This window comes from Stenella coeruleoalba (genome assembly GCF_951394435.1).
Source record: "Stenella coeruleoalba genome assembly, chromosome: 2".
Classification (NCBI taxonomy): domain Eukaryota; kingdom Metazoa; phylum Chordata; class Mammalia; order Artiodactyla; family Delphinidae; genus Stenella; species Stenella coeruleoalba.
The window spans coordinates 108,524,425-108,543,110 of record NC_137147.1 but is presented as its reverse complement, the minus strand read 5'-3'; the positions used below and the strand labels follow the sequence as shown (position 1 = coordinate 108,543,110).

The window sequence follows — 18,686 nt, the reverse complement described above, 5'->3', positions numbered from 1 at the left end:
CTGCCCCGAATCTTTGCCTCTGGAAAGGAAAGAGTTGGAAAAAATACTGCCCAATGGTAAAAAAAAAAAAAAAGGGCCTATGATCCAAATGGCAGAAAACCCATTATAAATGTTTATACAGGTTCCTATTTTCTTTTACATTTCTTTCAGGTTTTAGTAAAGTTCAATTTAGAAACTCTCTTATCTTAGCCTTTGCCAATGGAGAAGATGGAGTTTTTAAGTGTGCAAACTCGGCAAAAGACTAAATGAGCCATGTAGTTCTTGGGGCTGGGATTACTATAGCACCGTCCTCTCTTATGAATGATGCACTGTCTAATTCAAGGGACAATTTTCAGGTTTTGAATCTGGATAACTAGAACAGGGAAGCAAAAAGGAGGAGACTGAAGGAGACAGGACTTGAAAGGGAACAATTTTTTGTCTAAAACATATTGCATTTAACATACTGCATTTGAAGACCTGGCTCTCTCTAATGCCCTATAAAGTTGTCTGTTTCCCGATAATTTTTTTTCTTGCAAAGTACTGCTTATGTGGGCCTTAAAGAAGCAACACTTTGGGGGCTTCCCCGGTCCGGGAAGATCCCACATGCCGCGGAGCGGCTGGGCCCGTGAGCCATGGCCGCTGAGCCTGCGCGTCCGGAGCCTGTGCTCCGCCAACGGGAGAGGCCACAACAGTGAGAGGCCTGCGTACCACAAAAAAAAAAAAAAAAAGAACGAACACTTTGATAATGCAAACAAATACTCACAATTTGTTGGGTAGATACTGGAGTAATCACTCTTTTAAAAAATAGAAATGGCTTATATTCTACAGTAAACACAGATTAGCCAAGTATCTTTTTGGGTCTCACTATAAGGTTTGAGAACGGTGGCATTTTGGGATCCAGCAAAATAATATTTTCCCGCTTTGTAGCTTGGGAGATCGATCTGGGTTTAAATTCTGCTTACAACCACTTGACCTTTTAAAACATGAATTTCTTGGCCTGTGAAATGGATATTATCATAGTACTTCCCTCATACTGATGTTGTGAGAAGCAAATGAGAACGTGTGTAAAGTACTCAGTGCAGAGCCTGGTACCCAGGAGTCACTCAGGTAGCTCTATTAATAAACGATGGCGAGATGGTCCTTACACTATATCAGAGTAAATAACAAGCACAGTTTCCTTTCTCTCACCTACTCAGAGTAGAACAGGGGAGAAAAACCTGAGACTGAAAAAAACTGATGAAGCAGCAGACGACAACAGTTGTTGCTGCTATAGTTGCTTTAAGGCAACAGTAAGGCCTTCTTACTATGGGTTGCATTACTTCCATAAATTAAAAATAAGGTTCAACCTCAATTAATTAGAAGCTTTGTTCCAAAATGGTGTCTTACACTCAACTTTTAGAAATGACAAAAAAATAAATAAAAGTACAATAGATGTTTATTTTTTTAAAATTCCAGGGGATGTCCCATGTCAGTAAATGGTTCCATTTCTTGTCCCTTGTATGACTACCTTCAGTTACATGAGACCTCTGCCACCACCACACCTCACTACCTTCTTGAAAATATCAAATACTACTTTAGATGGAAAATTTTTTTAACCTAATTACCATTTAGAAATAATTCTTAAGTTGATACTTAAAAGAATTGATTTCTACACATCTTCCACAACTATTTGATATAGCTTAATGACACATATTTTTAATGAGATAATCATTTTGAAGGGAAAAAGAATTTTATATAAAAATTTTGCTTTATAAAAGTGTATAAATGTCATTCTGCCAATATACTTCCTATCCCCTCCTTAGACAGCTGTACCTCTGACAGTGAGGTCATGAATGTTAAAACATATTTTATTTCTTGGATAGGACTGTGTAGGTGAAAGTATACTTTTCAGGAGTGATTCTGTTGGATATCTTTAAAGTTTCAAAGCAGCTGTTAGAGATGTTAGTATTTCATTCCAGTTCTTGCTGCGTAAGATTATCGCCACAGAGCTGAACTGATGTCTGTTTACTCCGCCACCATCAGCACCACCGCCATCATCTCAATCTTGGGAATTCTCAACCGCATCCCCCGCAGAGAGAGACACGTACAGTGGTGCAGCTTAGTGATAAAGAAGCCAGTCTCGGAGTACACCTTTAGATCCTTTGTTTATATCACATTATTGTGAATTCGTACAAATTTCATTTATCGTTTAAAACTGTACTATGTAACATATTATACTATTATAAAATATCCTTTTCTGTAAATGCACTGAAGATTTTCTTTGGCATTTGTTAAGCCTATTTCTAGCAATACTGCAAATGCTAACCACCAGATAGTTAGAAACTCCAAAGATGAGGTCAGTTTTCTTCATTTTCTGAAATTAGTTATTTGAGTTAATAGGAATTCTGTAGGAATACTGACCCACCTCATCTTATGTAACCTTCAAAAGTTAAAACAGGAAAAAAAACAAACCAGCTATATAAAACAAGAATCTTTCGGTTATAAAACTGCTGAAAGATCATGAGTCAGCTAATCTATGAAATTATGCAAGATAAATAGCTGTTTTTTTTAAACAATTAAACCGGTTCTTTTTCCCCCTAAGGTTATAAGAAAATGGAAAATCTCCCTTTAAATCATGCAGAGATTTAAGTCAACACTTATCTATCTTTTCTAAGAAATTAAAATGTCTCTTATCTTACAGTTATATTCTGTGGCCAGTTTTTTATGCCTTTGAGACTAGGCTGTATGGTACTATTTAGCCATTATGTATTATAATGCTGTATTATGTATAAAATATTATTTCTGGTATTTGTCCATCTTCTATGGAAGTGCCATTATTATTGCCAGGGGAGCTAAAAAAGAAAAAAACAGTCTTGCTAGCAGCAGGTGTTTCATGCACTACTTTCTTCAGTCCTTTTGTGCCATAGTGGGAATCTGGACCCTAAATGAGAACAAAAGGTTCATTAGTAATTTTCATTTAATAAGCAATTTAATGTGGTATTTTAATTATATTACCGATCTACTGTATTTCGTTATAGCTCTTGTATAAAAATTTATGCCAAGTCATTTAAGGAAAAATGTAGTTTTTGCTACAAGCTAATTAATGACTAAAAATAATGAATGTAGAGCTCAACTATTAGAGGACAGTGAAATGGTTTTAAGGAAATAATTGTTTTATTTTATCTTCTGTCAAACTTACAATCTCCTACTCAAACAAAAGGCTATTTCTTATGAAGAACTATTTCTTTCAGAGCAGAGTTCTGCTGAGAGGCACTGCTCTTCTCAAAGCAGTGGAATATTTTAGCTCCCACCTTCCCACCTTCTCTGCTTCCGACAAGGCTGTACTGTTAGTGACTCTCAGCTTCTATTGAAACACGCTCTCTATAACATGCAAGAGGAAACCGTGGGCCCCGCCAGCTCACCACCTGGAACATTCCGGAAGACTCTTACTTTGAGTGTTGCGCATGCTGTGTAGCACACGTTGGGTAGGATCTCTATGGGTTCTTTGAACATGACCCTGAATGTGTTAGCAGTCCCATCACAACTAAATCCAGTATCATTTTGTCCCAGGGTTTGTTTTTTTTCATATTCAATGATCTGTAATTTTTAAAAGAAAAATTAAATTTAAGTTAAAACAAAGTTTCGTAGAAGAAAGTATGAAGCCCTTAGGCACAGCAAAATAGACTACTACATCTCTCTGCTGTAATTTTTCTCTACTGTCTCTAACCACTAAAGATGGCTTTAAACACGCTGTCAGAAAATGCATTCACTGCAGTAAGGATGGGGAGGATGTCAGATAACTGGGCTTTGGCTGCAGGAGAGAGGAGCTTCTAAAAAAGACACATGGCTTGGGAACTGGTGTTTAGGCTGTGTGGATTTTAGACACCTGAGGGAAACGAGCCTCTACTCCTTGCTAGCCTATGTCTTGTTGCTGGGAAATTCCTGTAGCATTTCCTATGTGGATATTTCAAAATATGAAAATTCCGTCTTTTCGATTTAGTTCCATAACCTGTGCCAGGCACTGAGGGACACCCTCAAGGAGCTTCTAGTCATTAGAGAAGACAAGTAAACAATGACAATTCAGTACAGCACCTGCAGTAGAGAGCTATGCATAAGATGAAGTGGAGGAGGAGAGGAAAAACTGATTTTGTCAGGAAGGGGGGAGGCTCCACAAAAGAGAGTTCTTAAAGCTCAACTCAGAGGTTACCAGGTTATAAGAGAAAAGTCTTCATGCAAGGGAACAGTATGTGTGGAGGCCAAGGCTCACAAAGCCATCTTTTTGCATACATCAGGTAAAAACGGTAATAGTAAAACAGGCTGAACCAGTACATGCAGCGAGAGATCAGGACAGTGGCCACCTCAGGCGGGATAGTGACCAGAAAAGATCACAAGGGGATGTCTGGGGTGCTGTAATACCCTGTTCCTTGATCAGGCTGCTGGTTACACAAGTGTGTTCGCAGTTTATGAAAAGGGAGCCTACGTACCACTTATGTCTACTTTTCTGTATGTACAGTTGGCCCCCTGTATACGCGGATGCAGAACCTGTGGATGTGGAGGACTGACTGTATTACGTCATTTTATATAAGGGGCTTTGAGCATCCATGGATTTTGGCATCCACAGGGGGTCCTAGAACCAATCCCCTGAAGATACTGAGGGACTACAGTATATCACAATTCAATTTAAAAAAAAGACATGATGGTGCCCTGGAAAAGTAGTAAGACAGGATTTCGTTGTGGTAGTGTAATCTAAAGTAAACCACTTCTCCGAGCCTCAGTTTTATCTTTTAATCTTGGAAAAAAACTTGTTTGCCTTCTTCCTAAGGCTATTGTGAGACTCAAATTATAAAACTACAGCAACAACGACAGCAACAGACTATGTTCCAAACACTTTACATGCATCATCTCAACCGTTGCTCACAAAAACATAATGGAGGTACCACTACTGTCAAAGTAAACAAGGACACTGGGGCTCAGAGAGGTTACCTAATTTGCCCACAGACACACCCTTGAGATGGTAGAGATTCAGGCAGGTCTATCTGGTAGTGTTATCTAGAGGGTGCATGGGACTAGCCACCGGGCGGAAGAAAATAAAGAGAAGTCCTACTTCTATTCATTTTATATTTTATCATTTTAATATACCTATAACCCCGATGCCCTCCCTCAGACTGTACACAAGGAATCTGGTGTCTCATGTAATATGGGAGGGGCACTGAAGGAAGACAGGGGTTCCACAATTGAAGAGAATGCCTGTGGGGCCCTCACTCCTTCCCAGGCCTGCAGATTACACAGCCTGCTTAAGGGGGCTTATGGATCCCATGGATAGGATCTTAACAATATATAAAGTAAAACGGGGGCTTCCCTGGTGGCGCAGTGGTTGAGAGTCCACCTGCTGATGCAGGGGACACGGGTTCGTGCCCCAGCCCGGGAAGATCCCACATGCCGCGGAGCGGCTGGGCCCGTAAGCCATGGCCGCTGAGCCTGCGTGTCCGGAGCCTGTGCTCCGCAACGGGAGAGGCCACAGCAGTGAGAGGCCCGCGTACCGCAAAAAAAAAAAAAAAAAGTAAAACGGGGAGTGATCATGAAAATCTTTTATACCCCTAAGAGGTCTGCTGTGGCTTTTTTGCATTAAAAATTATAGAAAAAAAATTTCCTAACCTTTAAAATCTTTCAAATAAACAATCTCAGTGGCTTTGGTTTGTAAGAGCAATGAAATGACATGAATGATTTAATTTATAGCTGAATTTCACTATAAACGTTAGTGGACAGAATTTAAAAATGAGCATGATTTCATTAGCACAGCCAATAAAGCAATTCTTCCATTTGGAACAAGGTGTATTTGTGAGGTAGTAAAGTATCTTTTTTGGCTGTCATCAGACCAGACCTTTATTTTTGTCTGTGTAGGGCCCTCCTTGCTGCACACGGGCTTTCTCTAGTTGTGGCAAGCGGGGGCTACTCTTCGTTGCAGTACGCGGGCTGCTCATTGCGGTGGCTTGTCTTTGTTGCGGAACACGGGCTCTAAGCACAAGGGCTTCAGTAGTTGTGGCATGTAGGCTCAGTAGTTGTGGCGCACGGGCTTAGTTGCTCTGCGGCATGTGGGATCTTCCTGGACCAGGGCTCGAGCCCGTGTTCCCTGCACTGGCAGGCAGATTCTTAACCACTGCGCCACCAGGTAAGTCCCCGGACCAGACCAGATCTTTGAATTGTTGTGTATCTTGAAAGTCAATGATGCATTTTGATCACAAAGTTCACCAATGTTTTTACTATTAAAAATAGTATATTAATTAACATTTTAGAAAGGGTAGTTTTTTCAGCTGAAAGAAGTCTGAAACATTGTTTACTTCCTTTTTTCATTTCTATTTTTTGTGTTTTAATTTATGTATAATATAAAATAAGTATAGTATTGCATAGGTATATGTGTATAGTAAATAAAGTACAATGTAGATGTGTTTCAAAAATAATTTCACTAACTGGGATGTGCAATCAAAAGTGTGGAGAACACTGGTTGACTGGAAGGGAAGGAGAGAGGTGCTTCACTTTCTTCGAGATTAAGTAATCGTGTCATATCTGAAAGAACTGAGGTGGAGCAGACCTAAGAATGGGGCAGGGTATGGTCAGACAATCAGAAATCAGAGGTGTAACCAGTAGTTATAGGAAATTAGACAGTCTCAAGCCCTAGAGTTCAAAGTACCATGAAAAAAGCAGGTGGGTGTTTTGAGACAGTCAGTACACAGCAGGATGAACTAATAGAAGGGTTTCCTGGACAAAGGCGAGCTCCTTGTATGTTAATGCTTCTGTTAAGGACCCCAGGACCTCAATTTTCTGAAACTACACTTTTTAGATCAATTGTAAAGTGGAACCTCTAGGCTTAAAATACTAATAGGCTTTTATACTGAAATTTGGATTTTGCCGAAACAATATCTTATCGTAAAATGACACTTGTTATGTATTTCAGATGGTATACAGTGGGCAAAAAAAGTGTACCTGTATATTCACTTGATAATCCGTGGGACCATGAATAGATCCATATAAACCAAATCCGACTATAGAGATTCTTCTATTAACTGTGAACCTGAGAGAACGAGGCCAAATATAAAATAACATACATAATTCAGTAAGCATTCATACTCCAAAGGCTTATACATTTTTAAAGTGTTACTCAGAACATCTAATTTTGCTCATAATAAAGAAAACTATCAAAAATTAAACATCCTTGGAAATGTCATCTGCTTACCAAAAAACTCTTGCTAGAGTAACTTATTGGAAACTTAAGTAGAATCTGTTTTCTTTTTTTTTTTTTTTTGTGGTACGCGGGCCTCTCACTGTTGTGGCCTCTCTCGTTGCGGAGCATAGGCTCCAGACGCACAGGCTCAGCAGCCATGGCTCACGGGCCCAGCCACTCTGCGGCGTGTGGGATCTTCCCAGACCGGGGCACGAACCCGTGTCCCCTGCATCGGCAGGCGGACTCGCAACCACTGCGCCACCAGGGAAGCCCTCTGTTTTCATTTTTGAGCCAAGCAATTTATTTAACCTAAATACCCACTTTTGTTGTGATGATAATTTTAGTCCAAATCTGTCTGCACATCTCCTTCATGAACAGAGATGTGTCAGCCATCAGACCTGATGTGCAGCGTCCCAAACTCTGACAATTCTTCAGCTCGATGAATACTTACTGGGCCTGGCACTGGAGAAATAATGGTCAACAAGATAGTCTCTGCCCCTACTGCACTTATGGCCTAAAGGAGGACACTGATAATAAATAAGTAAACAAAGGGATAAATCGTTAATTGTAAGTTGTGATAAGAATTGTGAAGGAAGCAGGCTGCTGTAACAGAATTGGTGGTGGAGGTCTGGGGACAGGACCTAAGTTACACAGGTGGATCAGAATGAGATTTCACACTAGAACAATTAGCGGATCCAGTTTAGTCACCATAGTTAAGAAACAGACCCACCTTACTCCATGTTATAAATGTATAAAAACTAGCATCAAGCACAAATGGCACTAAATGACTGTATAATAAGAGATAATCTATAATATAAAGCAGTTATCCTCAACATTTCATACTTTAAGAACTGAAGTAACAAGTTTTATTATTATTACTACCATACCATTGCCACTTTATGAGCACTTCCTGTGCCAGGCACCGAGCTTCAGTTCTTTACATGAATTATTTCCTTTAGTCATCATAACAGCTCTATAAACTAAGTAACACAGTATGATTTTTATCATCCTGTTTTTATAGCTGAAGAAACTGAGATTTAGAGAAATTAACTTGCCTGGATCAAAATGTGTAGCAGAGCTGGGACACAATCCCAGGTCTGCATGGATCAAAAGGTCACACTCAATCACTATGTTAAACTCCCAGTATGAGGATGACGTTAAAATTTTTAAAATATATTATTTATAATTTTTTATTATAAAAAAGCAATATATTCTCTGTTTAAAAAAAGTCAGAAAATGCAGCTAAGCAAACAAGAGGAAAAATTTAAAGCATCTCTAAATCTACCATCTAGAGATAACTTCATTTTCAATTTGGTGCACTTCCTTTTCAGACTTTTAGTTCTGTTTTTAAACAATACAAAAACAGACTTTTTTCTATGAACATATATGTATTATTTTAAAAACCATGTCAGAATATATATATTTTTGTAACTTCATGTAAAAAGGTAAAAAACTACTACTGATTCATTATATTTAAACAATTCCTACTTGTTAAATAATCTAGGTTATTTGCAGTTTTTGTTATTATACAACAATGCCATGATGAACAGTCATTTCACAGTGCCTTCATTATTTCCTAGAATAAATTCCTGGAAGTAGATTTTCTGGGGAAAATGAAAGGCATATTCTTAAGGCGTTAGATGAACTTTATCAAATTGCTTTCTGGGAAGATTATAAAACTTTACACCCAACAAGGAATGAAGATCATTTCTATCTCACTCTCAACAACCACAAGTATTCATTTCTTTTTGCTGTTGAGAAACTGATGATTGACAAATTCTATTTATATTTGATTACTGAGTTAACACATTTGCTCATATGCTTACTATCTACTGGATTTTCTCTTTAATGAAAAACCCACTCACATTCTTTTCCCATTTTTCTCTGCTGATGAGTGTCTTTTTCATGTGGGTTTGAAAGACCATGTTATATAGTTATTATATGCTTTGTCAGTAACATCCATTACAAAAACTTTCCTATTTGTCATTTATCTTTTAACTTTATGGTGGTTTTGGATGTAACATTTTGAATTATTTGTAGTCAAATTATGATCTATGCCAAGTTCAGAGAGGCCTATCTCATCCTCATAATAAATAAGCATTCTGTTCCGGCACCTTCACGGTTTCCTTTTTTTAACGTTAAAATTTTAATTTATACAAATATTGGAAGATGGCATCAGTAAAGATCTAACTTTATTTTCCCAGTGGTTAATCCTTCCTCACATTCTAAATGTTCATTTATATTAGGTTGGTTTCTGAACTCTGTAGTATGTTCCGTACAACATTCTCTTACGGCTTTACAGTATTTTTCATATTTGATTAATACCACTCTTTTAAAAAAGAAACCTTTACTTTTGCAAATTAATTTTAGAATAATTTTGCCAACCCACTCCTCCCTACCAAAAACATGTGACTTCTACAAGGAACTGCCTAACTCAGAAAGGTTAGTTTGGAAAGACACTGTCTGATTCCAGTCGAAGTTTTCCAATTCTTTATAAAGATACCATACCGTACATTTCCTATAGGATTTACCCCTGCTACTTTATGTTATTTGTTACTATTGCAAGTGGGGTCTGTTTTTACTCACCATTTTAACTGAAAATTCAAACATTAATTTTATTTATTTATTTTTTTGCTGCATCGCATGGCCTGCGCAATCTTAGTTCCCTGACCAGGCATTGAACCCGGGAAACCACCCTGAAAGCGCCAAGTCCTAACCACTGGACCGCTAGGGAATGCCCTAAAATTTTTTTATTGTGGCAAAATATATAACAAAATGTACCATCTTAAGCATTTTAAAGTGCACCATTCAGTGACATTAAGTAATTCACACTGTTGTTAACCATCAACACCACCCATCTCTGTAAATGAATTTTAATGACACAGGAACATCACTGGGTTTTGCACATACGTTTTATAAGTTGCCACTACTATGCATTGGTTCTAATAGATTTTTACTGATCCTGAGGCTGTCTGGGTGGACTAGTTGTTCTCAAAAGGAGTTCTGTGCCCAGGGAGGCAGGCTCTATTTTCACAAAGGATATGATGCACCACTGACAGGGAGCCAGGGACACCAGATTTACTGCAATACTTAGGAAAGTCTCCCAAAACAAAGAATCTCAACCAACTTTCAAGTGTCCTGTCAGAATTCATGTAGATGAAAAACTTGTTTTTAACTATGAGACTTGAACTTAATCCCTTTTTATTAATAAACCAAGATTTTTACAGCAATTTTAACATTCACTGACTTTTACAAGAGGTGACTACTATACAAATCGAGGAAATATCATACAGTCATTTCTCATTATTTGTGGTAGTTATATTTTATAGTTGGCGCAAACACAGAATTAGCAAATACTAAACCACTGCTCTTAGGGGGAATGTACACACACACACACACACACACACACTCACACACACACTCACACACCACTCATGTGGATTATAATCTTAAATCCTAAGAACAACTCATTCTAGTATATCCCATTTTCTGTGTTTCACAAAAGAGAAATGGAATTAAGGAGTGTTAAGTGACTTGCCTGAGGCCACCCCACTAACAGATGCCAGAGATGGGATTCAAACTGTCCAATGGCCACAGAGCTGTAGTGTCCTGCACTGCACTGCCCCCTACCATCTCCATCTCTGTATGAGCGCTGAAATAAGAAGGTAGAGCATCCTCCTTGTTTGAGCTCACACAGGAGCATGCTCCCAGGCAACTAAAATCTTTTCTGTGAATGACTAAGAAAGCGCTGCTGGTATTGATTTGGGGGTTACAAATAAATTCTAGCGAGTAGATGAGTTCTCAAATACGGAAACTAGATAAACAGGATGGACCATAGTTTGCTTTAGTTGAAACTTTTAAAGAAAATGACAAAATTGGCAGCAGTGCTACTCATGGTATTTGGGACATGAGTATAATACACCTGTTCCCTGCACCTACAGCTGTCTCAGTGTGCTGGTGCATACAGGTACTATCTCTGATTGCTTGTTTGTCTTCTGGTGCTGCCCAAGTGTCTACATATTGAAGTACACATTTGATTTTACTATCAGTTACATTTACTGTCCTTTACATTACAACTGGGCCATTATATCATTTTAAAAAAATGAAACACATTATCTATGAATTTCATTTCAGGTTAATAAAGGGGGAATACAAAATATTTATTACAAAAAAAGGGAGAACTAGGTCTGATGGAGTGAAGAACTACTAACATAGACGTTATCTGAAAAAAATGAAAAACACCTCTTCCTCTCCAATATTTCTTTTTCTGTTTGTTTATATTGAAGTATAGTTGATTTACAACGTTGTATTAATTACGTATATTTCTTTATCTTTATACCTACATCAATCAGAGTTTTAAGAACACTACTGAAAAACAGCAAGGTTACCAGGCATCCCTATCTTGAGGTTTCAATAGCCCATCATGTTAAAGGAGTATTCTTCTAGACCTAGCCTATTAATGGTTTTATCTGGATCGAGGGTAAAATTTTATCAAAAGTCTTTGTGGTACGCAGGCCTCTCACTGTTGTGGCCTCTCCCGTTGCAGAGCATAGGCTCCAGATGCGCAGGCTCAGCAGCCATGGCTCACAGGCCCAGCCGCTCCGCGGCATGTGGGATCTTCCCAGACTGGGGCATGAACCCGTGTCCCCTGCATCGGCAGGCGGACTCTCAACCACTGCGCCACCAGGGAAGCCCCAAAAGTCTTTTTGACATCAAAATAAATTTTTTTCCTTTGATCTGCTACCATGGTGAATTATAGTAATATATTTCCTAGTTTTGCGCCATTCTTTCAATCTCCAAACTCTTATCTGTCTTTTTTTTTTGCACTCCTTTTGCACTGATGGACGTTATTAGGAATAGCCTTACAAAACTCAGTTGGATGGATGTTATTTTAAATGATGTTCATTGCACTGCTCAGTGTCCCCTTTCTAAGAAACCACAGGAGAAACTTCTCTAAAGTCTCTGTATCTGAAACAGCCACGCTTCTCCTGAGCAATATGTGTCCTTTTCATGTGATAAACTCTTCAATTTCTGTAACTTTATAGCTTTAGAACCAAACTTAAGATGTCAGAACATGGATCTTGCATATTTATCTCCACTGGATGTATTTTTCCGACCCTAATTTATCACTGTTTTTTAAAAATTGGACTATAGTTGATTTACATCTATTTGCTGTTATAGTATTATTCTTTTAAGGTACTGCTAGATTCAATACGCTATTTTATTTCTTTTCTATATAAGTGAGATTGACCTAGAAAATTTTTTGCCTTGTCAGATTCCTGTATAAGGATTATGCTTCTTTCAATAACTAACCAAAAAGTATTTTCTTCTTTTAATGTTCAACGAAACAACCTGTTCCCTGAATGTTTGATAAAACTCACCTGTCAAAACCACCTTGTGAAGGGACAGTTCTTTGATAACTTTTAATTTCTTCCATGGTAATTGGTCTATTCAGGCTTTCTTCTTCAGTCAATTTTGATAATTTATATTTGCCTATAAAATGATCCATTCCATCAAGATGTTCAATTTATTAGCACAGAGTAAACCCAGAATTAAAATAAAAATTTCCTCAGTATATTATTATATTCCATTATTTGTAGATGTAAGTATGTTTTATTACCTTTGCCCAAGGTTTGCTTATTTTATTGGTCTTTTTCAGGAACCAGCTTATATTTAACAATTCTACTATTTTTAATTCATTAATTTCTACATTTACCTATTTCCTTTCTCTTTTCATATGGTTCTTTTGCTATTCATTTTCTAGCTTCTTGGGTTAATGCTGAAATCATTTATTTCTACTCTAATTTATTTAATAAAAGTAGTTAATTATCGCTAATTCTTTGTGTGACACTTTGGCCTCATCCCCTAAGTTCTCACATATAGTATTCTCATTGTGAATTATTACTAAATAGTCTACAAATGCATTTTTATTTCCATTTTAACCCAATATTTGTAAGAGTCCTCTCCCTCTTGGAGTTCTAGTTTTAAACAAACTTCTTGTTAGTTTCTAGTTTTACACCAAAGTGCTATTAATATTAAATAAATGCAAATTCAAAAGGCATGTTTTATGAAAACAGGTAAATATTCTATTTTGACACTTAACCTAAGGAAACACGGTAGAGCAAATATGAATTCCAAAAGGATTATATGCATGCATCTTTTAAAATTAAAAAAAAATTTTCCCCAAGTTGTTACAAATGTATACTGAGATATTTTCCATGCAACATCTATACAAATAAAAATCTCACACTAAACCAAGTAAGATTAAATGTATTAAATTATAGCCCTAAGGCTGTAAAAATAATGTTTGATCAATTAAGGTCTAGACTTCAGCTCACCAGCAGTGGCAATCCAAACGAAACTCAGAAAATAGAAGGCCCAAGTCAATCCTTTCTTACTCTACTTGTTTCCTAAGAGATTCCCTCACTCATAATTCAGTGGAGAGACCAGTAAGCCTGACTTCTTGACTGTTGTATCAAGTTAGAAATGTATTAAACAAAGTATAAAATAAAATGTGGTTAATTATCTCCCACAATATGAACATAAAAGCCAAATGCGAGCCGCTGCCCCGCCCCGCCCCACCCCCAAATCTACAATATGCAGATACCTGATTCGATCACTCGTTCCACTGTAACCCCACCGGCTCTCTACTTGCTGGAATCTATTGATGCAGCATTCCTTTCCTCTGAGGCAGCATCTTGGTCGATCAATGTATTCAACTCGGGGCTTAGGATTGACAGTAAAATGAAGAAAGAGGTTTACCACTTCACGATCTGACAGAATTCCAGACTGAGCAGGACCTGTAGAAATAAAAACATAAACCTCAATAAAAGTAACTTCACTGCAATTCCTAACTTTGTAATTCTCCCCATAATAACGTGAATTCAAATGTGAAAGATGTAAAGTAACAATGAGGTAGAAAAATCTCAGTATATATAATTTTAGCATATATATATATATATATATATATATATATATATATTTATTTATTTATTTAATTTATTTATTTTTTTTGTGGTACGTGGGCCTCTCACTGTTGTGGCCTCTCCCGTTGAGGAGCACAGGCTCCGGACATGCAGGCTCAGCGGCCATGGCTCACGGGCCCAGCCGCTCCGCGGCATGTGGGATCTTCCCAGACCGGGGCACAAACCCGTGTCCCCTGCATTGGCAGGCAGACTCTCAACCACTGCGCCACCAGGGAAGCCCCTAATTTTAGCATATATTTAATTTTAAAGTTTTACTAAATTCATCCGAGGTTAACCTAATATGTAAGTGTTAAAATCATTAATAAATCAAAGCTTAGCTGAAACCCTGAAATCACAGAAAGATCCCTGGATTTTTCTATCCATTTGCCCTGAGTGTTCCGTTTCCCAGAAAGAGGAGAGTTGGAGAAGTGCTTACAGTGGCAGCCAGAGCTATCGTTACCTCTCCATTCCCCATCTGTCTGAGGCTGTAATCAAACAATGGAATATTTAGAGGTAGAAATAGATGGCACAGTGCTTTCATTGTGGGATTTTGAAATCAGCAGAGGTCAGGAGCTAAGACTGGAAGAGCTATGGAAGCAGCATATCACAAGCTATAGTTTTCTCATTCACTGTTTCTGGGAAGAGAAAATTCCAAACAGCTTAAATTTAACCAGGAATAAATGCTATTCCTCATAAAAGATGCCAGGAGATTCCTTCCAAGGCTGGTAAAAACAATCTAACTAAGAGACTGCAAAACACTAGAAATTTGGTTTAAGAAACTATAAATCAGATTTTAACGTAAAATGCCCTGATTTTTAATATAAAGTTTTAGAATATCACAAACAAAATATATCAACCTGCCAGACCTGGCCCCGTGGTTCATTTGCAATCTCTGGATAAGTAAAGATTGTAAAGAAGAAAAAATACAATTACAAACTTAAAACATGCATTTTAGAGAGAAAAAAAGAAGAGAATGTAACTGGAACTGCGTAAGATCAGAAGACAGATGGGGGTGAAAACTCATGTATCTTTCTCAGAATGACAAATAAGACAAAAGAATTAAAATGTTAAGGTGATTAAAATGGATGATAAAAAGCAGAGACCAACATACAGGTAACTAGTGTTCCTGAAGAACTAACAGTAAGAAATAGGATGATGCAATAATTCAAGACTACAGGTATACCTCGCTTTATTATGCTTCGCAGATACATTTTTTTTTACAAATTGAAGATTTGTGGCAACCCTGCATCAACAAGTCTGTTGCTGTCATTTTTCAACTGCATTTGCTCACTTTGTGTCTCTGTGTCACATTTTGGTAATTCTCTCAATAGTTTAAACTTTTTCATTATTACTATACTTGTTATGATGATCTGTGATCAGTGACCTCTGATGTCACTACTGTAATAGTTTTGAGCCCCATGAACCACACCCATAAGACAGCGAACAATTAAGTTATGCAGGTATCTGCATAAATGTTGTGTGTGTTCTGACTGCTCCACTGATCAGCCGTTCCCCATCTCTCTGTCTCCTCCTGAGACACAACAGTATTGAAACTAGGCCAATTAACAACCCTATAGTTGGGCTTACCTGCTGGCACAGTGGTTAAGAATCTGCCTGCCAACGCAGGGGACAGAGGTTTGAGCCCTGGTCCAGGAAGATCCCATATACCACATACCACGGAGCAACTAAGCCCTGCACCACAACTACTGAGCCTGCACTCTAGAGCCCGCAAGCTACAACTACTGAGCCCGCGCGCCTAGAGCCCGTGCTTCTCAACAAGAGAAGCCACCACAATGAGAAGCCCGTGCAGCACAATGAAGAGTAGCCCCTGCTCGCTGCAACTAGAGAAAGCCCGCGCACAGCAACGAAGACCCAATGCAGCCAAAAATAAAATAAATAAATTTACAAAAAAAAAAATGAAAACAACAGCCCTATAGTGGCCTCTTAAGTGTTCAAGTGAAAGAACAGTCAAACATCTCTCCCTTTAAATCAAAAGCAGAAATGGTTATGCTGAGTAAGAAGGCTTGTCAAAAGTTAGGTCTCTTGCACCAAAGAGTAGCCAAGTTGTGAATGCAAAGGAAGAGTTCCTGAAGGAAATTAAAAGTGCTACTCCAGTGAACACACAAATAATAAGAAAGCAAAACAGCCTTAATGCTGATATGGAGAAAGTCTGAGTGGTTTGGATAGAAGATCAAACCAGCCACAACATTCCCTTAAGACAAAGACTAATCCAGAGCAAGGCCCTAACTCTCTTCAATTCTATGAAGGCTGAAAGAGATGAGGAGGCTACAGAAGCAAAGTCTGAAGCTAGCAGAAGGGGGTCCAGGAGGTTTAAGGAAAGAGGCTGCCTCTGTGATGTAAAAGTGCAAGGTGAAGCAGCAAGTGCTGATGTAGAAGCTGCAGCAGGTTATCCAGAAGATCTGGCTAAGATAATTAATGAAGGTGGCTACACAAAACAACAGATAATTCAATGTAGACAAGTGTAGACAAATAGCCTTCTAGTAGAAGAAGATGCCATCTAGGACTCTTGATAGTTAGAGAGAAGTCAATGCCTGGCTTTAAAGCTTCAAAGGACAGCCTGACACTCTTGTTAGGGGCTAATGTAGCTGGTGACTTTAAGTTGAAGCCAATGCTCATTCACCATTCTGAAATTCCTAGGGCCCTTTAGAATTATGCTAAATCTACTCTGTGTTATAAATGGAACAAAAAAGCCTGGATGACAGCACATTTGCTGACAACATGGTATACTGAATATTTTAAGCCCACTGTTGAGACCAACTGCTCAGAAAAAAAGATTCCTTTCAAAATATTGTTCCTTGACAATGTACCTGGTCATCCAAGAGCACTCATGAAGATGTACAGTTGTTTTCATGACTGCTAACAGAACATCCATTCCATAGCCCATGGATCAAAGAGTAATTTAGACTTTCAAGCCTTATTATTTAAGAAGAACATTTCATAAGGCTATAGCTACCATAGACAGTAGTGATTCCTCTGATGCATCTGGGCAAAGTAAACTGAAAACCTGGAAAGGAGTCACCATTCTAGATGCCATTAAGAACATCCATGATTCATGGAAAGAGTTCAAAATATCAATATTAAAGACAGTTTGGAGGAAGTAAACTGTAACCTTCATGCTTGACTTTGAGGAGTTCAAAGACTTCAGTGGAGGAAATAACTGCAGATGTGGTAGAAATAGCAAGAGAAGTAAAATTAGAAGTGGAGCCTGAAGATATGACTGAATTGCTGCAACCTCATGATAAAACTTGAACAGATGAGGAGTTGCTTCTACAGATGAGCAAAGAAAGTGGTTTCTTGAGACAGAATCTCCTCCTGTTGAAGATGCTGTGAAGACTGTTGACATGACATAAACTTAACTGATAAAGCAGTGGCAGGGTGAAAGAGGACTAACTCCAATTTTGAAAGAAGTTTTACTGTGGGTAAAATGCTATCAAACAGCATTGCCTGCTACAGAGAAATGTTTCCTGAAAGAGTCAATCACTGTGGCGAACTTCATTATTATCTTATTTTAAGAAATTGCCAAAGGACTTCCCTGGTGGCGCAGTGGTTAAGAATCCGCCTACCAATGCAGGGGACATGGGTTTGAGCCCTGGTCCGGGAAGATCCCACATGCTGCGGAGCAAATAAGCCCATCCGCCACAACTACTGAAGCCCGCGTGCCGCAACTACTGAGCCCACGTGCCACAACTACTGAAACCTCCACACCTAGAGCCCATGCTCTGCAACAAGAGAAGCCACCGCAATGAGAAGCCTGTGCACTGCAACAAAGAGTAGCCCCTGCTCACCACAACTAGAGAAAGCCTGCGCACAGCAGTGAAGACCCAACGCAGCCAAAAATTTTTTAAAAATGAAAATAAAAAAAAAGAAAGAAGTTGCCACAGCCATATTAACCTTCAGCAACCACCACCCTGACCAGTCAGCAGCCGTCAACATCGAGGCAAGACCCTCCACCAGCAAAAAGATTAGGACTCGCTGAAGGCTCAGATGTTAGCTAGCATTCTTTAGCAATACAGTCTTTTTAAATTAAGGTATGTACTTTGTTTTTTTTAGACATAATGCTATTGCACTTAACAGACTATAATATAGTGTAAACATAACTTTTATATGCATTGGGAAACCAAAAAATTTGTATGGCTCACTTTATTGCGATATTCAATTTATTGTTGTGGTCTGGAACACACAATATTGCCAAGGTATGCCTGTATTATAAAATTTCCTTAGTTGAAAAAAGAAGTCTTCAGATCATGAAAAATGTTCTCAGATATCTACCGTATACCTATTTAAAGAAAGTAATCAAGAATAAACTCATCAAATGAGTGAATCAAAATAAAGAATTCAAGAAGGTGTATCATAAAAGAACTGGTGATAAACACTAAATCCAATACAACCTATAATTAAGTCTACTACAGTTGTGTCTTTGTAGTACGTTATGTTGAGTGTATAATCAGTTACCATAAAGTGTGCTAGAAAGGTTGAAAGGATGGAACACCATGCTAACATTCTTATCTTAAATAGGGAAGGTC

The 18,686-nt window shown here is 38.3% G+C and overlaps 1 protein-coding gene across 1 annotated transcript in view; it reads right to left on the bottom strand.

Moving 5' to 3' along the window:
- Positions 1-1,364: 1,364 nt before the first annotated feature.
- The window catches only part of BTBD1 (BTB domain containing 1), a 45,387-nt gene continuing 28,065 nt past the window's right edge, over positions 1,365-18,686 (bottom strand). Inside the window, exons 5-8 of the mRNA XM_079907210.1 lie at positions 13,785-13,977; positions 6,940-7,027; positions 3,409-3,555; positions 1,365-2,899 (exon numbers count right to left, since the gene is read on the bottom strand). Of these exons, the coding sequence (XP_079763336.1) occupies positions 2,741-2,899; positions 3,409-3,555; positions 6,940-7,027; positions 13,785-13,977 (587 nt within the window). The 3' untranslated portion in view covers positions 1,365-2,740. The remainder of the gene's footprint in view (positions 2,900-3,408; positions 3,556-6,939; positions 7,028-13,784; positions 13,978-18,686) is intronic.